Raw genomic sequence first — 25312 nt, forward strand, 5'->3', positions numbered from 1 at the left:
TTCCGGTTTCACGGCGCATGCGTGCCTTGGTTTACAACATGGCGACCTCGTTCCCAGAGCCCACGTGTCTTTTGGCTGGCGCCAACCAACAGACACGTGGGCTCTGGGAACGAGATTGAACAAGCTTGTTTTGTAAGCGCATGCGCACAATCATTAATTTCAAACCGAATTAGATTTTTGTTTCAATCGGTTCAGGTTTTTTTTTAGTAGAACAACAACAAAAGATCCCTTTGGTAGCCAAACACTTCACCATCGAGGCAGAAATAAAATAAAATGAAATAAAATAAATAAAATAAAAAAAATACAAGGCTTGTGTGGGATTTGTCGTACCACAATTGTAAGGTGTTAAATATTGTGACAAATATAAAGGCAGGTGTAGACTATGAAAGGGTGCGCGGATGACTCTCACTGGTGTGGGGTGCAGGCTTCAAACCTGTAGCCGATTAGCATCGGAGCGGTTCGATTCCACCTTCTGCGCGCTAAGTTTGATCCATCAAGCGAAGTTAAAATAAGAGGATTTTGACTGGTGTCCTGATCAACAATGAATCGTTGACTTAGACGCAAGTTTTAATGTATCAGTACAATCTTTTTTTGTGACGATGGTCTAATAAAATAGTTTTCCATGCCAGAAGAAAGTACTTGCTCCGTTTTCTCTTCGCACCAGGTAACCTTTGCGTAAAGGATCAGGAACAATAGCCCTTTTGTTGATCAACTTTTGTCACTTGCACTACAATGTGATCCAACGTTGATGGATCCAACGTTGCAATTTCAGGGAGAAACTGGAAAAAATTCCTCACATACATGTTGGATTTATATGAAATGCTATGGAGAAAAGTTAACTGTGACATAGCTTTGAAAGAGAAATGGTTATGAAACCCGGCAAATATCAAAGGAGCAAACAAATACAGTACTGAAGAAACTGCGTAGCGTCTTTTACACTACAAGTACATGTTAAAAATAGTGTTAAGAAGACGCTTAATGGCGCTTGATGACGTTTAATAGTGGTGGTGGGTTGATTTATACCGCCATTAAGTGTCTTAACACTATTTTTAAAATTTACTTGTAGAACAAACAAATATGCCAAGATTTGTGTTGGAAGGTCCATATGACCGTACTCAATCTTATGCTTCGGGCTCATACACTATGCATGAATTCCGTAACCGAAACGTTTATATTGGTTAAATCCTTGGTGCGGAGTAAATAACTATTGTGTTTTGTACACGGTCAAGGCCAAAAAAGCGAACGAAAACCTGCAACAAAGAAATTTGTCGGGTTTCATAATTATTCCCCTCTATAACCGTGAAAAGAGTTAAGAAAAGATAACACAGTTTGTGAGGAGCTGACAGGTAAAAATGACTCACACTCACTGCAATGTGGTGTTCAAGACCACAAACAGAGAAGTCTTGAAATGAAAAATCAAGCATTGAAATGCAACTTGACTGACTCAAAATGTTTGTTTTTGTTTCAGGACTCATTGAAATAGCTACCTTGTGGCAATCCTGCCATGAAGGAGCAAGGTTTGGATATTATTACGTAAACCTATCGAGTGAAACTATTTACTTCATTAGAGGAAAAGGTGTAAGTGCAAAAAAAAAAAAAAAAAAAATCGTCCTCGAAAAGAGCTCATATGATTTCGCTCTTATAAAATAGAAAACTTATGATTTTAACGTGAAGTTGAGAGTATTCTGGAAAAAGACGTATGATTACAATATGCATGGACTTTTTCAGTAAATATCATTAGGCAAATGCAACGATGCATACTTTTTTCCCCTTGGAAAATGAACATTGTACCAATCGGTGCATTTACACTTAAGTTTGACGCAACCTTTACAGTCTACTTGTATATGGACCTCCATACTGGTAAAAACAAATGCCGTATGATTACCACATGCGTAGCATTTTTAGGTGAAAATTATTTGACAAATGCAACAGAACATTTTTTCCCCCTGAGAAAATGGACATTGTACCATTCCGTGCAATAACATTTTGGTTTGACAAGATCTTTACAGTCCAAAGACGGCGGGAAAAAAAATAAACATCTTAAGAGACATTGCGTTTCCGAAAACTATTCTTTCATTGATATGAGTCACTTCAATTGCTGTCTGACCCAGATTGGATCAAACACACATGGTAAGCAACCCTTAACAACAGCAAGGCAAAAAACAAAACAAAAACAGAAACAAACAAACAAACAAAAACTAAGCATTATGTTGCTCAACGGCTGAAGTTCCTAACAATTACATTGGGTCACATCGTCAACCTCTTTATAATCTCAAACTGCATTTTACTCTATCCTCGCCCCCAACGAAAAGATTCTTGCATAATGCGATAAATGGTACCACTCATACTGTTGTATACAACCTTGTTTCCAGAGTCCTTTCCTCTATCCCTCGAGAAGAGAGGAGTAGGAGAGAAAGCCTGGCATCGAGGTTGAGTTCTATGTACTGTATGCATTTCATTCACACTGAAAGGAGTTCAGTCACGGCATTTTGAGTTATTCTGCCCATGTGCAAAATTAACTTTAAATTGATGGAAATAATAGAGATAATACAGGTAATAAACCATAGAGAAACTAGGATGGTTAAGGACTGAGAAGATTAACACGGTCTATACACAATGAACTTAAAAAAAAAATAGGCTAAACTTTTCGGGAAGCACAAACCGTGACGTAGCACCTTTAAAATAACCTACTCATTCAAAAGATTGCTTTCTGTTTGACGAATCACCGATCACATTTTACAATACGTATGGGTCACGGAGGGCCAATAAATCCATTTTACTATAAATAACTGACTTGCATAACATTTAAAAGACAATCTTTCCTTTGATCTTGACACTCTGACATTAATATTTCTATGTACAAGTACACGTCTGCAATAAATTTTTCAACACTTCAGGGTAATTAATTCTGCTATATGCCATCAGCAGGCCAGGGACAAATCTGTAAGCCCCCTCACTGTAAATACATGCATGTAGTTATACAAATAATTAATATTTCTTTAAACACTTCTTCAACTGCTGGGGTCGTCTGATTTCTTTTTACTTTTGAGGACAATTGGAACTACGAACAAAGAAACAAAACAAAAATCAGTAAGAAATATAGAGTACAGTCAGTGTACAATGAAAATGATGGTAAAGTACTCATTTTTTTAACAAATATATTATACTATGTTTTGCTTCACAATGCATGCAGCCTACAGTTTATATTATGCTCAGCCTAGACGAACTACATTAGTATCCAATGACACAACTAGTTTTAATCCCGTAATGATTCAATTTAATGCCCTCCTTCCAATAAGCGCCCCCTTTTGAATATGCACCCCCTTTTAATGTGTTTTTTTTTTTAATAAGCACCCCTATTCCAATAAGCGTTCCCATTTCAAAAGGGGGCCCCTATTCTAATATTATAATATTACAGTGCCATCAGAGTACCTATCAACTGTGGGTCTTACCGTATTAAAGTTTTGTTTTGAGCATTCAGTTGTTTCTCAAAAAAAGAAATTAGCGCCCTGTCCCAAATAAGCGCCCTGTTGCGAATAAGTGCCCTCCCTTGAGGTACCAAAGGTAATAAGCACCTCGGGTGCTAAATTGAATCACTGAGGTAGTTTGAGAAAGACCACCAGTGCTTGGTTTGTGATTTGTCTTTTTAAATATTTTACTGTTCCACAGCATAAGCATGTATGCACACAGTAACAACACTGGTTTATGAACTATTAACTGCAATGTGCTGTTGCTGTAGGGCAGGAATTTGTGAATTTAAAGTTGAGTAAGGGACTTGTCATATGGAGAAAAGTTTTCCCATGTGGTGGGTTGACCTTGGTTACATCCCAAGGCACCCAGGCAAAAGAACTTCAAGTGTGTCAAGTCATAATTATACATTGATATTTTTACACCAAAAGCAACAAAATGCATACTGGTCAAATCACAAAGTCGGCTTAACGTGCAGGCTGACCTGATGAACAGTGCCACTCAGTTTGAACTTTCAACTTGACTGGCTTTGTCTCATCTTAAGTATCAGGGACAAGTGGAGACATATAGACCATGTGCAAACCAAGAAAGGCCAAGTTTTGGCACAGTCAGCTGGAACCTTTTTTTTTCATATAAATACTTGACAAAAATAGATATCTTAAAAAAGATTCTTAACAGTGCAATTCTGTCAATCCATTTTGTTGTAGCATGGGGTTAACTGAACTTACCTATGATAACAATTAGAATAACGATAAAAATGAAGGCAAAGATCAACTTGAGCTGAAAAGGAAGACCAAAAGCAAGATATTAAGACAAAAACCTATTAGTACATATTGTCATAATCATCATCATCAGCTCTTATTGTGTCATGAGAAGCACAAGGCCTTAACATACATAGCCACCTTTTTAAGCGCTGCCACTACTATGTTGTACTACAATGTACAATGTAGTAAGATATTTGTATTTAGATACAGAATTGAAATAATTTTAACTCCAATCTGGCTTATTCTACATGTGCAATAGTCCCTCATTTTGTTCAGAGTCAATCAAGTGGGCATGCATGCAAGCACATGCGAAAATCATTTTGCACAATATGTCAAAGAACTGCAATAGGGTTGGATCTCCTTATGTATGGCAATTTTTGTGGCTACAAGTGCATGTGTGCTCAAACCCATCAACTTACAGTATCTCAAGAAAAATAAGTCTGGCCTGTCAAAGCAGACAATGCAAAATTAACCTTATCAATTAATCAACTAAGATGACAATTATTCATCAATCCTGGCTATGCATGTACAAAGAACTCTCACCAACACTTAACACAATCAAGCTGACCTTAAATGTCCTGTGCGGTCATAAAAAGCATTATTTTTTTCTGAGAGGGCATGGTAATGAATGTGGTGATCTGATTGGTTTTCAGCTTAGTCTGGATTTTCCTACCTTTGACCACGATCACAGTAATACAAATGCAATGTGTGTGTGGAAAAGCTCAGCAATTAGTATTTATTGGTAATCGTATGAATGTGAGTGCAGTTAAGGATTTACACTACAAGACAGTAATATTTGAAAATTCTCTCAAAATTGCATGAGCATTTGAACAAGTGCAATTTGAAAGAATTTCCAAACTGTCACAAGTAGTGTAAATCCTTAATTGCTTTAGCTTTCATATGATTACTCATTTATTATAGGGCTGAGAAAATTGCGAACATGCACACATTAATTTGCACTGCATTGCATATTAAGAATCAACAATAAATTGGCCTGTTCTCAGCCAATCAAGTGACGTAATTTTCTCAGTCATACAATATTTTAGAGGAATGAAAAAAATGTTATTTACCGGCTTAGGGTTGGCTCGTATAGTGAAAAGCTATGACCACACACTTGAAATGCTGCCCTTTGCCTGCAGCCTTGGCAGCAATTTCAACACCTCGGTCACAGTTTTTCACTATTCCCGACCTCCCAGCTGGCTGATAACAGTAATAATGACTCAGAGAAGGCTAATACAAAGTACAAACTACAGACTAGAAACATTAACAATTTTGCATAACTCTGACAAGCTTTATAGACAGTACTCACTCTGAAATTTTGCCACCATAACTTTCTCTGTAGTCGTCTTGATCCAGATCTAAAGTGTGATGCACTCATCTCAAGATCCTCTGAAGAGACCCAAAAGAGTACAGTATAACTCATTACACTGTAAAAATCTCTGGAGGTGTGTGTTATAATTATCCAACAGTTTAAAAGCTAAAGTCAACTAACAAAAATGGTCCAAATGAAAAGCAAGGGATTCATTTTGTAACAAACAGAGTGAGAGGAGAATAAATTACATAATGATTGCACATGCACACATTCATGTACATGTATGTAATTTTATTAAAAGTACAGACTGATAGTTTTTCATCTTTTCTCTCAGTTACTGAATTCTCCCGCTACCCAGGGGTTTCATTAAGGACTGGGCACCAGACAACAGAGGATGATCTTTCCCACCAGGTTTGACCCCCTGGAGAAAAGTTTCTCTTATAAAGAAGTTCAGTTCAAATACATGAAAACCAGTTTCCATCTTGCTGAAAACGTTCTAGAAACCCCTGCTGTCTATCTGAGAGATATCTAAGATTTCACTTCAAAAAATATCCAACTGATAAGACAGCTCTGCATATGTCCTGACAACATCTTTGACAACAATGTTCATGTACCTGCTGCTTGGGTTTTAAATTTCTAGAAACAAGAACGTAACAGCCAACCCAAAACACTACCAGCAAAGTAAACATAACCATCAAAACATGCAATATACCTGTATATTACATGTACGTATGCACACTGTCAACACCATGCTACATACATTACCTGACTTGTCTTGCAGGTCTTCTAATTTCGCACCCCTGTCAAGGACTTTAGATATATTGCCTTGCATTATTCCCATGACACCTTTAATTTCAGATTTGACTTTGGATATGCCATCCTTCATTGTGGGCTTTGGTTTTATGTGATGGAATCCATCTGGTGCTGCAAAACTTAACAAGACAGAACACAATAAAGGTATTTTAGGAAAATTAATTGCTGATTGAACAGATTTGATTAGTGCAATTTATTACAGGCATACATGTACATGTTTATAATATGGCTAGCTGCGCTAGCATGCAATATAAATCAAATTCTGTGTTGTCATTGGCTACCTGAGTGGGCAAGATGTTCAACTTACATGTATCTCACCCATTCAGGATTACAGTAGCTCCTGTTTCCTGCAAGAAAATGTTATTATTTACATGTATGCTATAGAAAAAAAACACTAAGTCTTGTTGATCAAGCTTACAATTTTGGTCATGAAGGCAAGATATTGCCCTAAACAAAAAATATCCATCTTAACCTCATGCTTGGTCAATAACTCATATGTTCTGATCAACACTTTCAAAATTATCCATTATACATGAGCAACCAAATTATATCAATTTATTGACATCAAAAAGACACCATTTGTGTTAAATAAATAGAGCTTAATAGTTACCCTCTAAATCTCTACAGAACTCTATAGAATTTTTCAATAGTTAAATAAATACATGTATCATTCCATGCATTTTTTTTTCTTCCCTTTCATTGGCCAAGAACCAACCACATGACCTACAAATAACTGCCTACAAATAATGGTCCACTCATGCAAAGTACTGTCTAGATGTGTTTTACTGCAAATGATATTCTGCTCATGCAAATTACAACCATAATTTCTGGTCAAAATGACAGACTGCTCCCCTGAGCTGTCAGAGAGTGATTTAAATAAGAAAACAAATTTGGTGATCCAATGATAATTAAAAACAATACACCAATTTCAATATACTAAAATTCAGCCTAACACAACAGACGTCTGCATGAGGCTCTGGGGAATACATGTAACTACAGAGTTTGTGAGGTTTACATGTATTCCCAAGAGCCTCGTGCTGAGGTCTATTGTTTTAGGTTGAATTCTAATATATTGAAATTGGCCTATTCTTGAACCTGGTTGTTAGAAAATATAGTTATTTGTTAGTGTCTTGCAGATTGATTATTTGCCTCAGCATTTGGCTTCAGCAAATAACTGATCTGCTCTCCACTGACAAATCACGATATTTTGCTGAACCTCATCCCATAATTGATAAATATGTGTACATAACGAAAGAATAGCTGCTATTATTCATGCAATTGAGTCTGCAGTCAGTCATCCTTTTGAACAAATGAGGTGAAAGGGTCCTCACAAGGCAGATTTGACCCGATTTGCCTTGTTTGTATGACAAACCACTGATAACTGGGATAACAACTACAGGTATTGAAGTGGACAAAGAGTTAGTGTGTTGAGATTTGACCCAACAGGCCAGAGTTACAAACTGTCTAGAGACCACTTCAAAAATAAGAACTTCTGACACAAGAGGATCATTCTACTTACATGTTGGAGCCATCTTCATCATCTGAGTCGTCAAGCAAACCTGCCTGTCATAGAAAAAGCATCACTGAGCCACTGATACCCAGCAAGTCTTAGTTTGGTTTTTATGGATCTACATGACTGTACATGTACATGTTGGCTTGGGGGCAAGTGAGAATAAAAAGTTACTTGTTTGGCTGGAACATATACAGTCAACTCTGGATAACTCAAACCCTCGCTAACTCGTATCTCGCGCTAACTCAAACCAAAATCGATTTCCCCTGGATTTCCATCGTACATTTACTTTAATTTTACCCTTGGTAACTTGAACCCTTGATAACTCGAACCTCCCGCTAACTCGAAGCAATTTTCGTTTACTTCAGATCATTTTCTATATAAGTTTACTCTCAGTAACTCGAACGATATCTGTCAATACATGACAAGTCAAAACAAACACTGTACTGTACATTTAGTCCAAAACATTAAATTTATTTTGAGGCAAGCGTGTGAAAAAACCTGTACAGTTCACAGTTCCTGGACTTCTCCCTCCTGCTCCCTTTGCTATATTTTTCACATTACATTACATTCCGATTTATAGAGTAATAATATTTATTTAGAGATGTGTTGTTTTATTTTCACTTGACTTCTCTATTCTGCAATTAAATTTGATTAAAATGTACACTGCACGAAGAGAAAAACATTGAACACCCTTTTTTCTTTATTTCCAGTCATTTGTTCTCAACTCCTGATAACTCAAACTCCCAATTACTCAAACCTTTTTGAATTTCACTCGAAGGTTCGAGTTATTGGGAGTCGACTGTACTTGGCTCAGACCACTGAACAGCTTTAGCTTTAGCCCTGAGTCAGAGGGTAACAGTGCATTGTTTTCTGCAAATGTTAACTCGTCTGATGACTGCCATTGCAACAAATTCCTTCAATGTCTTTGTTGTGCTAAATAACAAATCGATGACTGGTCCCTACATGTAGTTAATTTTGTTTCCCTTGAATCTCAATGTTAACCATTTCCCTCAGGATCAGTAATTAGTTGCTAAATATCAAATGATTCAAACGATAGTACGTGTGTAAACGGTGGTAGGGATCAAACTACAGGTACATGCACTGGCCTGTTCGTGTGCTAATCATTGAAGAAGCTTACAAGTGCATGTTTAAATCCAACCAAAACGATCCGTGAGAGTATGAAAAATGCTGAAGCTACTCAATACACGTACTACCATCGTGAAGTTACTGTAACGGGAAAGTCATAATCAATTTGACGTTTCAAAAACGATCGATCGTTGTGTTCCAGACATTAAAAGAATTATGTAACCTTATTTTTCTACGCAGTGCTTACCCTTTCAGAAGGTCTTGCAGATCCTCTGTCCTCGCCGTTAACTCGACTAAACTTGGGAGGCATAACTGCTGATTGATTTACATAAAAAGGAACTATTAGTCGTGTTTCCTCGGTATCTCACGTCATGCGCTGAAATATTGGGACTCGGCCATTTTTCAACGATCCACGTGGCAGTCACTAGAGTTCACCCCAACGCGACAGAAGCAACAAAATTACCGAAATCACGATCAACTTAGCGAAAAGAGAAACGTTTCTTCTACTTTTTCCTCTACTTAATAGCTTGATTCGCGATTTCACAATTTCGAAAACAAATCTCCAAAGTCAGGACGAAAAATAACAGATTGCACAAAAAAGAGCTAGGTAACCTCTCTCTAGATCAGTGCTTTTCCGTTGGGAGGGATGCTGGGAAACTTGTTCCCACCGAAAAACTTCAGAAATACCAAAGATTCTTACTTTTTGGCATTCGTTAATTCTAAAGTTTTATTTAAACATGTGAAATGGATGTCATATTATTTAAAATGCCAAGAAGAATCTAAAACAATGCAATTAGGGAAACTCTACTCTCTATACTCGGGAGGGTCGTTGTTGGTTTGCCTATACCGCGGGCTCATCTCCTTCGACTATGCTTGAATCGGATCGTTCACGATGTAACGCCAGATTGAAGACGACCTCGATGATCTAGACATTATGGACCGTCAACGAAAGAAACCGAAAGATTCAAACCAGTATCACCAAAATAAGGCCAACATGACTGGATCTAAATCAAGGGAAGGAAAGGAAATCCCACAGAGAAAAGCTAAGGACAACATAAGCAATGGCGGATTGATAGCAAAGCTTCACAACTTAGACATTTCATTGTCCGGAAATTTAAGCTTTTGCGCGGACAAGGCGTCTGGACGATGGAGAACACTCATGATAATCTTGGAGATAAGCGGACACGGAGTTCCGTGGATAGCTGGGACTGTCTTTTCCATCCTTATGTTCTCAGATTTGAAACAAGAGTTTGCATGCAATTTACTCCTTGCTCTGATGCTTGATCTAGCCGTAGTAGGCACTTTGAAAGTTGCTGTGCGACGGAAGCGACCTATCTATAACGAAAAGGATATGTTTGCGACAGTTTCTGTGGACAATTATTCGTTTCCTTCCGGCCACTCTACCCGAGCAGCAATGGTTGCTGGTCTGTTTTCAGCATTTTTGAGTGATGGCTGTTGGAGGATTCTTATTGGCTTATGGGCCCTGTGTGTATCGGCGTCACGTGTTATACTTGGTAGGCATCACTTGAGTGATGTGTTATGTGGCGTTTTAATTGGCTTGTTACAGGCCCGGACTGTTTTTGTAATGTGGCTACCAAATGACACTTGCCAGGAATTGCTAACACTTGTGCCATACTTTGGCAAACGTAGGCATCAAGTGGCTGTGATATAGGCTATATCTTTGATCGCCCTTTCTTGCAACAAGGGGCAGGGGAGGGGGAAAATATGGTTCCATAAAGTCAGGGAATTTTGCATACATTTGTATGCTGGGGGACATACATGAAACTCTCCCCTCTCCCCAGGATACAACTAACTCAAGGTACATTTGAGCTGAACTTGTGATACATAAACCCTAGTGTACAAGCATCTCTAGAATTTCTCAGCTCTACAAGCTTAATAACAGTAATTGCAATTTCGAAAGACATGACTCAAAACTTGAATGCATTACTAATACAGTGGATGCTCTCTTAACAGATACCCTTGTAAGCGGACAGCTCTACTAACAACCACCTTTGCTAAATCCCATTTGAACTCATACAGACTATGTATTTACTCATTCCCATGAGTGTACATTCTCGCAAGCAGCCACAGACACTTTGAGGGCTTACCGTTTAGACTTTGTTTTCCTTTGTGTTTAAGCTCCCATAGGCGGACAACCGAAAGGAAATCCCATGTATATTGCGTACATGTAGTGTTGCAGTTAATACTGCAGTTAGAATCTGTATATTTGTATAGTACAACATTAACCTTTTTACAGTTATCACCATTATCAAAAACCAAAAACTTATTTGAAACAGTGGTATTTTTTGCATTCCCAATCTTTACTGTTAGCTGGGCAAGCACCTGTGAGTGGGCATATACACCTTACAACTCTAGTGGCCGCTTACAAGAACCATTCTTGTAAGTGGCCAGCCCCAGTTACATATACGAACACCTCTTTTGCGTCCCAAAGGTGTCCAATTACTAGAGCTTCCACTGCATTCATAGCCTGCGAACGCAGACGTATTTCCGGCTGTCGCTTGTGTCCGCCGAAAATAACGTCTGCGAACCCAAGCCAGGAAACGATTTCTGTAACATAGTAACTTTTGTTTCTCCTTGGCCAATCAGATTCCATGATAGAATGAAACTCAGGTGCTCCTCACAGCGAATACCTTAGTTCTGGGGCTACTTGAGTTAAACTGTGATTGGCTTAAAATTCCTACATCACAGAAATCGTTTCCTGGCTCGGGTTTGCAGACGTTATTTTCGGCGGAGACAAGCAACAGCCGGAAATATGTCTGTGCTTGCAGGCTACTGCATTCAAAGTCAGTGCTTTTTTCAGCACTAGCAACAGATTTGGCTCCCAAAAAAATATGGAAGGTCCTATTTCTAAGAAAATTCAAATGTTTAAAGTAAATTTGTTATATTTGAGTTCTGTGATTCATAATAACCTAAGTATTTATCTCCACTTAATAACATTATTAGTGGAGATAAATATAAAATCAACCAATGCTGAATGAAGGCTTAACATCTTTGAAAAAGCTTGTTTAAGTTTCATTGGTTGGGGCAGCGGGGTAGTGATCTGAAAGTTAGTGTGCCTAGGGTGGGGTCATTGATCTATATTCTTCCCTCGGACTACTACTTTACCTCTTTGTTTTGGTACTGTATTTACTCAATTGAGTGCTGCAGTGCTCTTTAAATTTTTAGCATTTCAGTTTCGGTGCTTATTTAGGGGCAAGCACTTATTTGAGGGTGTCACTCTTTAAAAAATCAAAACATTTGTTAATAATGACAAGCATATGCTAACAAAGTATAGCCACAAATTCAAATGAAAAAATGCATAATTTGTAAACCAGGAGAGTAAATTTCTGAGGCTGGGTTTGATTGGCTGTCCTTTGTGGCACTCCTTGAACTTCAGTCCTGGTGATGTGTCAATTAAACGCCATATCAGTTGTGGCTTAATATTTCTGCCCTATTGTGACACTTATCTTGAGACCACTTAATCAAGTAAACACAGTACATATCCACAGTACAGTTAGATGTGTTTTGTTTGTGTCATAGCATAATTTTAGCATTGTTAAAAAAATTTATATATTCTCTTTTGGGGAAATAAATCACAGTTACAAAAATTACTATCAAGACATCCAGTGACCCAGCAACAACATAAAGACAACTCAGAATTATGTACATTTAAAATTATTTGAATGTTATCAGTGAGTGAGTGAGAAAAGAGCACATGAAAATGTAATACATTTGGAATGCAATGCCATATTAGACATTTAAGTGTGATCATTTAGAACATATAATTATAAATAAATAATACCGGTACCTGCTAAATGTGTTTCATTACACAAGATATTGCCATCAGCTACTGCATGCTTGGTAAGATAAGATTCACATGTATGCAATTTGTACGTTTCGAACCCCTTACTTCATCAGCATAATGATTTCTGTAATCACCTGCATGTTGACTGTTACAGGCATGGGGCCTTGCATTCCACATGTATATGGCAAAAAGAGGTCTATGACTTACCCAAAGATTTTGCGAGTTTGGCAATTTCTCATTCAAGACTAAATCATTCTTGTGCAAAGGGTGATATGCCTCTCCTGAAAGGAGGAAAGGTTTTGGGTGTCACTGTAAAAAAATAGAAAAAAAAAAAATGACTCGTCCCAGATTTTGGACTGGTTGGTCACGCAATCTTTCCTGCATGAAATTATGTGATGGCTTTATGTAACCTGAATAAAACCTGAATAAAACCAGAGAATAACATTTTCTTGAAAGGGTACAAAACGCTTCGTTTTGATTTATTGCCAAGCACAGAAAAATACCCTTCCCGGATAATAGGCAGTCAACATGCGGTCATTGAAACGTGACGCTTCTTTTTCTACCATGTGTTTTTTTCCCCATTGGTCCATTATAGTCACGTGATAGTTACCCGTTTGGCCTTGCTTGCATGAATAGTTTTGTTCTGGAGTGCAGGCAGAAAGATCAACGAGGTAAGAATTTCACGGTCGGTTTCCTTTTGTACAGGGTTACCATTTCAGTTGGTGAACTGTGCAGATGTCAGTCCTTTTTTTGTCCCGATTCTGCATCGGTATTTTATTTAATAGTACAAAGACCGCACAAGAGGTTACTCGCTCGCGTCGTGCATTCCCACCGCAGGCTTCAGCAGAAGAAATAGGGACTAGATGTTGCACTAGATATAAAAGCTTCTTTTTTAAGACATGATTAAGCTATATATATCAGCTTATATCGAGCGTCAGCAACACACCGTACCTCAAACATTTTCCCTGTAATTTTCAAACGCCATGATGGCTGATGTGAATACCAATGAATAACTTTGTGCCAACAGACAAAATTGTGCGTAATTTAGGTACTCACATTGAGATGATTTTTCTGAAACCCTGTAATTGTACATAATTAAGCAGTCCTTGGATGTGCTTTTGCTTCGTACAAGTCAGTACAAAGCACAGAAATTATTCTGCAAGTACAAACTGTAGCTAGAACATTATAATTTTTCAGACCATTTTCATGCAAAAATTTTTCTTTCTGTCACAAGATAAGAGGACAAAGTAACCATTCTCCCTTTAATCATCGTTTCGAAATGAGAAAAAAGCGGGTTTGTTTTTTTGTAATCCTTGTATGAAGTCTCCTATGAAATGGTGATGTTGTGTGGAACCCAGGTGTGGAACATGTGGCACCAGGCCAGATAGATATTGCCTTATACGAGCCAAGTGGCTCATCAGGCCGGAGCTTTTCCTGGTTTCTGTAGCATGAAGCAACTAGGGGTATTTCTACTCCCCTCTGGATGGGATGCTAGTCCATCACAGGGTTATGCACTAGCCAATTCATGAAACCCCTACTCCTTAGGTCCTGGGAAGGATAGAGATAATAGGGACATTTACAGTCAAACCTTCGGTTGTCACCAGCTCTCCTCAGTGACCAGTTTTCCAAAATACCAAAAGTTTCCAAGTCAAGTCACTATATTTGGAACCTCTTGTAAGTGACAACCTCTCGTAAGCAACTGCGACCACTTGTAGAACTAAAAGTTTTAAATTTTCTTTTGTTTTTAACCTTCCCTAAACGACCACTTGACAGATGGTAGAGCAGAAATTAGATAATACAGTGTAAGCTGTTGTAACATTATCATATTTCTGGGTAGTACAAGAGACGGAAATTTCTCAATGGGAAGTATTGGTATATGTAACAATGTAACATTAAGTAACATTGACTATGAAAAGCCCCGTGGGGACAAGCCAATAAAGTATGTATGTAGGTAAGTACTGCAGTTTTCTTGAAATTAACTTTTACACGAATAGACCATTTAAAACATGGGGTAAGTCTCTTCAGTTACCATATGCCAAAATTTTGACACAATATAGTCTAAGCTCTCATAAGCGACCACCTCCCTTAAGCAACCACCTAGGCTTGACATTTTGGGTGGTCGCTTTCAGGAGGTTCAACTGTATTCGCTTTTGAACAACAATCTGTCCCCTGGGGGTGGTTCATTTGACTAACAATTAGTCAAATGAACCACCCCCAGTAATATAAACATACAGTACATACATATAATGTGAGTGTGAAATCAGTATTGTAGTAATAATTATAATCAAAGCTGTACACATGTAAACTTTTTTTTTTGGACAATTGTATTTACAGTTCAATGGCTTGCATCAATTTGTAAAAATAGGGTAAAAATTAATAAATGGCCATTAAATTTACATCAGTAGCTTACGTTATACTATAAGAGAAAAAATACAACAAGAACAAAAGACACAAAAAAAAAATGAATGAATAACTTCGTGATTACAAAGAGCCAATCAAGCTAAATTATTTCTTTGATTACTTACGTATTTAATCTATCTACAGATTGATTTTATTTCTGGCCTGGGCTTGTTTTGATAACTTTTAATTTTAGGGTGTGCAGTATTTGGTTTCTTCTGCAGTCCCGCAAAAACAGCTTTCCAACAATAAAGAAATTTTATTCAGTAATTTAAACTTGGAAGACAAACATTTTAAAATTTCTCCGTTTAAATGCACTTCTTTTTTCTTGAAACTTTTGATAGTTTCAAGTTTCTTGCCTCAGGGGTAGGGGCGTTTGATCTGAATTCTGGCCTCAGCGGGTAGGGATATTAATGCCTTTTGACCAGGGTCAATGTCGAAAGCCCTTAAGGTTACTCTTCCCCGGGACCCAAGGGGTGGGGGGGTTTCAATTGACTAGTGCATTACTTCTATGTTAAGTTTGCCAGTACCCATTTATACACCTGGTTAATTACAAGGAACTCCTTTTAACCTGGCCTAAGTGTTAGTTCACATGTACTAGTGGTAAATTATAAAAAAATGTACTACAAATGATGATGTGTTATACTGATACATTGTAATCAGAAGATGGTATATGTGAGAATATTACATTCCAGTACTGTCTGCATTGATTTGCACAAAGTAGAGTATCATCAATACTATAATAGTGATATCGTAGCAGTCTTTCATCAATTGACTTATCTTTTGTTTTGCAGTGAAATTCTCTTACTAGGCTCTTAAGATGGTCAAGTGTGAACCTGAAGATACATCAGCTACATGCACATTGTCGTTGTCAGACTTAGTGTCTGGTATGCACAGATATAAATGTTCTCATTGTGAGAAATGTTATGTATCTGCCACAGATCTCCACCATCATGAGGAGAAACATTTTGAAAAGGAAAAGCTAGGCTATTGCAGTGATTATGACAAGGATTTTGGGTCACCATGTTTGCTACAACAACACAAACTTACACATGCTGGGGGAACTCCTTAGAAATGCGCAGTGTGTGACAAGTGTTTTGTCCGTTTATCATATCTACAGCGACACCAAAGACTGCACTCGGGAGAGAAGCCATATAAGTGCAGTGATTGTGCTAAATGTTTTGGTGATCAGTCCAACCTACAGCGACATAAACGTATGCATACTGGGGAAAAACCTTCCAAGTGTACAGAGTGTAGCATGTGTTTTAGTCAGTCATGGAATCTGAAGCAGTACAAGAAAACACACATTGACCAGAGTGCAAACGGTTCAAATGAACATCAAAGCAACAATGTGAAAACTGTTTATGAAAAGGCATTCAAATGTACAGAATGCGGCAAGGGTTTTCTCCATGCAGCAGACCTTCAAGGCCATAAAAGAACCCACAGTGGTGAAAGGCCCTATCGCTGCACTTGGTGTGACAAATGCTTCACTTGTTTGTCCCATGTTTAGACACATGAGGACGCACACTGGTCAAAAGCCCTATATTATAGGGCTTTTGACCAAAGTGCAATCAGTGTGATAAGTCTTTTCATGATTCTTCTGATTTACAAAAACATAAAAGAACACACAGCGGCAATAAACATTACAAGTGTAACAACATGTACAAAGAGTTTTGCACAATCAGGAAGTCTGCAAGGGCATATAAGGACTCAACACATGACCCGAGACACCATCTGATTCATCTTGTCTACATTTGAATTGGCCGGATGATAACTGATCTTAACGTCTTTAGAGGGACTGCATGCAATCACAGCTGTAAGTAGTCTAACCATTCTGCTTCTAGAACAGTGTAGTAGTGGTAGCTACTACGTAGGCATCCTTCGGATTTAAAGTCCATGGATCAGTGCACTGTTTTCTATCGGAAAGCAAATGAACAATGTAACCTTTTTGGAGGGAGCCTGATCTCCTCATTTCCCTTGATGAGTAGCAAAGCAGGATATTTACAGTATGGGAGTCAGACTAAAATGTACAAAACAGCTTTAGTTACATTTGTACATGTAAATTTATTTTTAAATGCCCTGTTGATGATGAATTAAGGATGTAATTTTGTCCATGAAGATTTCAGTTTGGCATTTCATGTTCCTTTTTTTAATACAGATCTATAGAACTGTACATTGGAAAATAGAGTCCCTGTTATTTTAGCCGCGAGTTACAGATGATGTGCACATCCATGGCCGAATTGCAATTATTGCTAGTCAAGCTTTCAAGACTGGAAGATATCATAACTGTAAGAGAATTCATTGTTTGATCTTGTTTTGATCTTGGATTGTCCAATACCTCCCATAAAAAGGTTGACAGGTATCACTCGCTACAATTCAATTATTAATAATAAATTCAGGCACATTTGAAGTGAAAAAAACAGTATCTAGATTTTCAGATTTCTGATTTCAGATTTTTTTTATTGTTTTGTACTATTTCTTACAATCTATAAATAAATATTACATATTACCAACAAGAACTCAAAAACAAACAAAAAAAATACAATAACTAGAAAGTAAATGTGCACAATGACCAAAGTAACTAATTTAAGGCTTTCAGGTTTAAGTCACTGCCACATTAAATTAACTAGCATAGACAATAAGCTTATACAACTAAAAACAGTGTAAAGTGTAAATGCTCTTTTAATTTTGATGTCATTCTGATTAACTTATCTTACGTATATTTCGAAGATCAAGAATTAAGCTACAATTAATTAATAATGATTGCCTATTCAGGTAAAAAATGGTCAGCTCATTAGCTGATACGTGGCGGCCACTATTAATTATCTACCATGTACATGTAGTCACCCTAATTATTTTCTATTATTATTTTTAACATCATTTGACAGAAGGCTACAGGATAATGTGCATTCTAATGTAACAACTTATAAGTCAAGAAAATTTGTTGCTCATTCAAAATTCCATACTGCTTCTAACATGTACACTGTACTTATAGTTTTCACAGATCTGACTTGCTTGATATTTAAGTTTAATATTATAACTTCTACTTCTTAAACACTAGATTACATGATCAAAAATTATGGAACAGATGTACTGATCACTTTGAAGATTCGACATCTTTGACTACCCAGGAATGTGAACTTTTGAAGATTTGGTTGTTCAAATTGCCATCCCCTGAGCCAAAAATGGTGCTCAAATGCCCCGCCTAAGGACCATGTTTAACTATCAAATGGCTCTGCTTGGGATAAACATGGCAATGTATAACTGAGTAAAGGAAAAATAAAAAAAAATCACCCTCAAACTACTTTGTTGAACTTCCGCTGCTTTGCAAGCATGTTTTTCTTTGTACTATTGAAATGTAAAAGGGGTTTAAAATTTCACAAACAAAATTGTTCATTTTTACAAAGTTCCACTCAACACCTGTAAAGCGAATATGCAAATTCCAGCTACGGAAATTAACTACGTGCTCAGTTAAAATATTTTAAGGAAATGTCCGAGTAGACAAACTTCAATTCACCTTAGTTTTCATTATTGGAACTCATTTTTAGCTTCACGAGGGTTCTCCCTCGTCTAAGCTTTTTAGACAAGTTATTAACATTCCTACCGGAAGACGATTCGCACGATGGCGGCGATTTGTCGGGATTGGAAGTCATGGTCCCTTCGCCCAGACTAAAACAGTTCAAAAAGAGACGCGTTTTTTCTCATGTTTTGGGAGTTTTATAAACCTGCGAGCCAGCGAGCCATGCGAGCCAAAGGGCGAGCCATGCAAGCCATGCGAGCCATGCGAGTCGTGCGAGTCATGCGAGCCCTAGAACAAATGTGAAGATTTTTTATTTGTTACATTTATATTCACATGAGAACAAGAACAAAAGCAACGGAACAAACTGAATAAGTTCGCAATATTAAATTCTTGCAATATTAAATTCTAAGGGAAGAGACAACCACATGCAGCAGTCAGCCAACCGACAAAGTTTTGATAACTCTGATTCACTAAAGAGCGAACCTGTTAAAATTACGCGATTCACTCACCATTCTTGACGCCAATACACGGAGTTGCCCTGAAGTACTGTTCTCTTTTTTCTTGAATGATTTTCAACGTGGATATCAATGAATGACAGGTGCCAATGGATACCATTCACCTACCCATTCAAGTAGCGGTGGGGTGGTGGAACCGTACGTTTCTCTCAGAAAATTTTCTTTACTTTAGTCTTGAACGTTAATAAATTTTTGACGCATTGTTTTTATTTTTTGCGGATCCTGGGCGATTTGAATAGACAAAATTTTCTCCAAACAACAAAAATGTGAAACAAAGAAAAATATTCATCACACTCGGGGCAGCCATTACTATGACGCAAGACTAGGCACGATGTACAGATGTTTAGAGCATTTTTCATATTTGCCGCACCAGCAATAGTTCTGGTAACCGAAGCGAGATTAGGATTTTCTTTTGGGAATATTTCAATTGTAGGCACTTTTGTAGCTAAATTTAAAATCAATTTCCCAGGGAAAGAGAGAGTACCCTGGGAGCGAGGTTGTACTTGTCCCCAGGGTCATCTCCGCTTTCAAGATGGCGGGAGGGCGGTTTACAGCGATAGTTAAGTGATAGTCGGGCGCGAGATCTATGTTTCTTGGTGAAAAGTCGACGACCTCCCAGACCAATTGAAAAAAAAAAATACTCGCAAAAATGGCTCGCATGACTCGCATGACTCGCATGGCTCGCACCGTGGCTCGCATGGCTCGCAGATTTAGCAGACCCATGTTTTGGAATGATACCGGTTTCGCCCCATGGCGAGTTCGCCCCCACTATAAAATTCCTATTTCGAGTTCGCCCCCAACTTTTAGTGTTCGTGCTTACGTAGTTGTTATCGAGTTATTAAACGTTTTCGAAGAACCATTTCAGTCTATGTATGTTCGATAAGCTTAGATGATGATTGTTCACTTGTTCGCGCGCGCATAGCAACAAAGTCCAACGGTTACCGGTCATCTCGCCACCAGGGAGTCTCGCCACCAATGAACTATCCACCAAGCGAAGTCACCTCACCACCAAGCGAAGTTTCCTCGCCACTAGTAAATAAGGCTGTGGATAAAAGAACGAGGAATAATCACTAAATGCGGCTCGATCTGGTTGGGGCGAACTCGATCAAGTTGAGTCGATGTGGGGGCGAACTCGGTGGAGGCGAACTCGCCATGGGGCGAAACCGGCAGCTACCTTTTAGAACATGGCCGTGTAGCATTGCTTCGTTCTCAGAATAAAATTCTGTTGAATTTACTGGTTATCGAGTTTATCGAGCCCAATTTATACAGCGTTAAGTCTTCTCCCTACATGGGCAAACAATTGCCATCGGCGAATCGTCCTCTGGGCGAAACGAAGCGAAAAAGAATGTTTCAATAAAAAGTTACAAGCTTACTCCAAGCTCATAAGAATATCTACTCGTCCAAGTTGACTGGCTGATTATTTGAAAACAGAAGACTACAGTATTATATATTGAAATTAGCTAAGGGTTTAATGATGTCCTCGCTCGATCCAGACGATGACCTTGACTGTATGGCAAGGTCTGTAAGCCATGATATTTTACTGACTATGAACCACAAATCGTCATTAGATTGGGCAGTAGTTATATCCAACTGGTTCTCATTTGTTTGAAAAAACAAAATTTTTTGCATGGATACACCAGCGAATACAAACTGATGCGCATCAGACAAGATACCGAAATAAAACCAGTCTGGTTTCTCGGATGAGAGAAGGAGAAGTTGAACAAGTAACTGCGCTACAGACTGATCTTTTAAGCAAGCCTGTCGTTTAGCTTCGACAACGCCAATTGGGTCGTTAACGTTGTTGTACATTATGTAATCATACCTGTTGGTGGGAAGAGCGTCGGATTTTATGGTTTGTTCAGATCGGAGTGTCAGCCCCTTAAACACACAAAGCGGCTGCAAGATGGCGTCGAGAATCATCCTTGTGTCGGATTCGGTGCTGTTGGGTTGAATGTAGAGTTCATTAAGGTTTCTCACACTTCCATCGGGACCACATACGGCTTTCACCGCGAAATCAACCCTTTCATAGATCTTCTCCAATGCTTCTTCTGTTAAATCATGTCTGATCTCAGGCGGAACAAAAGCGATGTCTTGGCGTTGGATGTAGCGTTCTAGCATTGCAATCGTCCAAGTTGATCCCGTGCTTTCACGATCAGACTTAATTTTCAAAGCCCTTTCGTATTGTTTCCATTGTCTCTGAAGTTCTCCAAAGTCTGGTCTCCGTAACAAACTCTGAAGAGCTGCAATTGCTTCAGTTACAGCCTCTTCTTTCTCGCGTGACTTCTCATCATGTTCCGCAGCGAGCTTCCTTGTGAATCTGCCAACTAGCGACTGATCAGATACAAAGGGCGCAGTCCTGCCAGAAGCCGGGGGAAGCAAACCGGTATTCAGGGGATTTAAGAACGCTTTCCAAGACCAAACAACCACGCGTTGATGGCGTGAGTAATCTTCGAAATGGTCCCCCCAAAGTGCCATGCAGAATCAGCGCAGAACAATCCGATTATATAACAATCTGGTAGTTTGGTAGAATGATTCTGACCAACTCGTTTTCGCATCCTCAATTTTAACAACGGAAACAGCAAGACGTGGGAATATTAGATATATATGTATTTACAACGCGAAGTGTGAAGAGCTGGTGGATACTTCAGGGTGTGAAACATTTGTTACCCCTAATGCTTTGGTATAAAGTGTTTTAACAGAGGATTGAAACGTGACTCGTCGTTGTCCATCATGAGTTTCATTGGTCCTTTTTTTGTCACGTTATGCAGCCTCGTGGAGAAGTAGCAGGAGAAGTAGTAAATAATTTCTTAATTTAATTTTTGCTTAATTTATGCCTTGCTTGAGTAGTTTTCTCAGAGAGCCTAGGAGTGCTGACAGACAGAAGAATAACAAGGTAAGAATTATCCTCCTTACATGTACAGCGTGAAATTCGGTTGGCTTTTGTACACGGTGAAATTTCAAGGATAATATTCCAATGGATCTCAATGAGTCTTACGATTCATCGGTATCGGACCCGACAGAAGAGTTACTGTAAACATCGCTGTTATCTCTGTCAAGGTCCCAAATTTTTACAGAACCTTTCTCTTCTCTTGACTCAACCTTTTTGCCCGCTTGATACGATAGCTATAGCTTCATCCCGCAAGGCCAACTTTCGCTTCTTCACTCATTGATGTATTTTCATTCGTTCTTCGCTGTTTTCGCTTTTTCGAACTGCTCCATGGAGTTTTCCGTGGTCTATGTTTACTTACAACTTAATAGAATTACACCTAATCCGAAAAATGCTTGGACTGTCTGTGGAACTGTCTTTGGGTGAAGGACATTCATAGCCTGTATGTAAATTCATGAGTACAATTCTCTCAACCTGCAACCTTCAACCTCCAAATTACACCCTCCGGTGTGAACATACTTCCGGGGTAGATATATAAAACGAAAATAAAGCATGCGCATGCCTCGTCCCCAGGGCTTCCCCTCCTGTTTAGAGATATGCAGTAAAACGACCACTGTCATCCCCCGCAGAGATCTCTAACTAAGATCGTTCGATAACAAAACCTATTTTAATTTAGTAGAATTCTACTAGTATACTAATGCAAAAGCTGCAAGCTACTCGTATACTATCAGCCATTAGAGTTCAGTGGCTGTCGGTCGTCCACGAAATGCGATGTTTTTATCGTTTTTCCGAAGTTTTGGAAGAAAGTTTAAATGTAAGTGGATAATTAAATTCCTGAGAAGACTAAAAGAAGGACATTGACGGTTTCTTGACCTTTCAAAACTTGAAATTATTGGAAAAAACGGGTGCGCGCGCGTAAACAACTGAAAATTAACCGAGGACAATTCGACACGTGCGATTTTGTCAAAGCGTGAAGTTTAACAATGCGTAGAAAAATAATTGGAAACCCTTATTTGCGGTAATTTCAGTTAGAATTCTACTAACACAATTAGATTATCCGCTCTCGATTTCTATGAAGCGATAGTTGATTCGCCTTCGGCCTCATCAACTATCATCCCATAGAAATCTCGAGCTCATAATCTAATTGTTAAATAGTGGACCCCGGTCAATACGGACACCAAAGGGACATCCAAAATTGTCTGTGCCACGGCATGCCGGGTACATCACGGACAACAGATCGTGCTCCGAGAGAACACATCCCCCAGTACATGGGCCTCTTCCAATGGTAATTTTTTTTTTCAGTCTACTTTTTAGCGCGAGGTCATACTGCGAGGTTATTTTAGGAAAGACACCTGATCGGTCAATTTAAATGACGTAATTAACAATTATTCACCGGAGGTAAATATCCACCACTTTCACCGTCACTGAGGTGATTAATTGTTCTAGTATATACCACACAAGCTGAATAACTAGCGGACCAAAGAGTAACTTTATTTGTTTAAGAGTAACTTTATTTGAAACGGGAAGCCATTTTGTTTTTCTTCGGCTGCTCGGAGGTGAATAGTACTTGGCTAATCACCTCCGAGCTAGCCAATCAGCGTGCGCGAAAAGTGCTATTCACTTGTGTGGCATATACTAATGAAATTTATTATGGCTTGGTTTTGTAAATTAAACATACAAAAAATTTGCACTTAGATTTTAGAAGTGATTTTCGTATGAAAGAAATCTAACTGTCCAGCGCGTGGTAAGAGCTTTCCAAAGAAATCGTTTTCGCTTTAGTACATTCAGTACTTTTCAAGAAACGATTTTTGAACGTGTTAGAATGCAATTAATTAATTAATTAATTCTTGTAAGCAACCATGCCTTGGGGAGGGGAGGGGGGAATCCCATATAAAAACGACGGGGGTGCTCGTCGGACCTATTGGGGGAAAAACAAAGCAGTTTTAGTACTTCTTAGGGTGTTCAGCCTCAAAAGGTCCACAGTGGCAGCTTTCGCGGTACCTTATAGGGTATTGATATCTTGGGCCGAAAAATGTCAGGTCATATTTTACAATCAACTGATTTTTAATTTTGCCCCATTCACAATCGTCTTTATCACTATTACAAGTATGAACGTGTCAGTTAACGTGTTATTTTAGAATTGGTGCCTCTTATAAAGGGTTACAAAAATTTCTAGCCACGCCCACAACACAGGATCTTGGTACCTCTTCGGACCTCTTAGAGGTTCTTTTAAACATTTCTGACGGAATCCCCCGTCCTTTTTTTATGGGAGTCCCCCCCCCCCCGCCCCCGGGCAGCCATGGCGCCTCACGTGAGTCAGTCATGCAGGGATGACTTATCGTTTCGAAGTGAACTTCGGATAAGCACAAAGATAATTTTCCTGAGCAGTGGTTTAAATACTTTCCAAATAGACGTGGCGTGCAAACTCAGGTAAATATTACACAACACTTTTGAAATTAAGACTGAATTTCTTTTCTTTTTTTTAACCAGTTAGATTTTCAATTTCGGATTTAGATGGACGCGACCCGATGACCGTTAGGCATTGGCTGCGCGATCAAAGAACTAAGACTAAAACTAACTTTCACAGCGTGGCCCGGAGCTTAAATTAGATTGTCATTGGACGCACGGGAGTGTGTTCTCTTAGATTATCGTCTCATGTCACGGACAAATGCTTAATTGAAGCCCAAAATATAAAAGTTCCCGAACGATGTTCATGTCTTGACTGCAAGTTCTAACTGAAGAAACCTAACGCTCATTCAAATATATGTGTCTCGCATAGTAGTTAAAGGTCTCCTGAATTAGTGAAAATCTTAGTCCAAGAATCTATAACCAATCTAATCTTGTGTCAACATAGCGTGTTCCAGGCTCTCGGTCAGTAGGGACGATGGAAAAAGCGGGCGAGCGACGAGCGGCGTCAGCGACGAGCGGGGACGAGCATACAACTTAGCTCGAGCAAGAAAGAAACTAATCTTAACATTGTATTTCCAGCGGTGAATGTTGTTCAGATTCTGAGCTCTTACTCAGACAGCCGATAGTAATAGCATATTGATAGTTCAGCTCAACTTTACAGAGGGTACAGATTAGAAATAAATATAGTAGAGAAATAAATCAGGTCGAACCTTTTTGCTCTAGCCCCACTTTTCGCGCGGCCCAAATGCGAAAAAGCTCTTATGTTCGGCTCGTACTGGATCGCTTCTTACGCAGGCTAATCATAAAGTACAAGTGTAAAATG

General features: G+C 38.7%; 3 protein-coding genes, 1 non-coding gene and 1 pseudogene across 5 annotated transcripts; 3 read left to right on the top strand and 2 right to left on the bottom strand.

The window, feature by feature from the left end:
* Positions 1-392: 392 nt before the first annotated feature.
* Trnastop-uca (transfer RNA opal suppressor (anticodon UCA)) lies at positions 393-479 on the top strand. The gene has a single exon. It is a non-coding gene; the product is annotated as a tRNA-Sec (tRNA).
* A 956-nt stretch (positions 480-1435) lies between these two features.
* Positions 1436-9566, bottom strand: LOC110053848 (vesicle-associated membrane protein 4-like). 2 transcript variants are annotated; one of them, XM_020760146.2, is made up of 6 exons: positions 9204-9559; positions 7877-7920; positions 6310-6476; positions 5542-5621; positions 4197-4248; positions 1436-3061 (listed from the first exon to the last, which is right to left on the bottom strand). In XM_020760146.2, exons 1-6 carry the CDS (start codon positions 9264-9266, stop codon positions 3012-3014), a joined length of 456 nt encoding a protein of 151 aa, XP_020615805.1. In that variant the 5' UTR covers positions 9267-9559; the 3' UTR covers positions 1436-3011. The 2 variants fall into 2 exon arrangements, with proteins under 2 accessions (XP_020615805.1, XP_089130979.1); XM_089274853.1 differs by lacking the exons at positions 1436-3061; positions 4197-4248 and having other exon boundaries at positions 4831-5621; positions 9204-9566.
* Positions 9567-9656: 90 nt separating this feature from the next.
* Positions 9657-13226, top strand: LOC110053847 (polyisoprenoid diphosphate/phosphate phosphohydrolase PLPP6-like). Its single transcript, XM_020760145.2, has one exon. It carries the CDS (start codon positions 9891-9893, stop codon positions 10626-10628), a length of 738 nt encoding a protein of 245 aa, XP_020615804.1. The 5' UTR covers positions 9657-9890; the 3' UTR covers positions 10629-13226.
* A 2598-nt stretch (positions 13227-15824) lies between these two features.
* Positions 15825-17471, top strand: LOC149101956 (uncharacterized; annotated as a pseudogene).
* Positions 17472-17597: 126 nt separating this feature from the next.
* LOC110053831 (uncharacterized) lies at positions 17598-21826 on the bottom strand. Its single transcript, XM_020760121.2, has 2 exons — positions 21016-21826; positions 17598-20235 (listed from the first exon to the last, which is right to left on the bottom strand). Exons 1-2 carry the CDS (start codon positions 21666-21668, stop codon positions 20223-20225), a joined length of 666 nt encoding a protein of 221 aa, XP_020615780.1. The 5' UTR covers positions 21669-21826; the 3' UTR covers positions 17598-20222.
* Positions 21827-25312: the final 3486 nt, after the last annotated feature.

The sequence above is a fragment of the Orbicella faveolata genome, unplaced genomic scaffold (assembly GCF_042242905.1).
Source record: "Orbicella faveolata isolate gen_17 unplaced genomic scaffold, um_ofav_v1 contig_36, whole genome shotgun sequence".
Lineage (NCBI taxonomy): Eukaryota > Metazoa > Cnidaria > Anthozoa > Scleractinia > Merulinidae > Orbicella > Orbicella faveolata.

Coding starts and splice junctions, on each gene's coding strand:
- LOC110053848 (XM_089274853.1), bottom strand. CDS start 9,266: ATGCCTCCCAAGTTTAGTCGAGTTAACGGCGAGGACAGAGGATCTGCA. Junction 7,921..9,203: donor CTGCAAGACCTTCTGAAAGG/GTAAGCACTGCG, acceptor TTTCTATGACAG/GCAGGTTTGCTTGACGACTC. Junction 6,477..7,876: donor GATGAAGATGGCTCCAACAT/GTAAGTAGAATG, acceptor TGTCTTGTTAAG/TTTTGCAGCACCAGATGGAT.
- LOC110053847 (XM_020760145.2), top strand. CDS start 9,891: ATGGACCGTCAACGAAAGAAACCGAAAGATTCAAACCAGTATCACCAA.
- LOC110053831 (XM_020760121.2), bottom strand. CDS start 21,668: ATGGCACTTTGGGGGGACCATTTCGAAGATTACTCACGCCATCAACGC.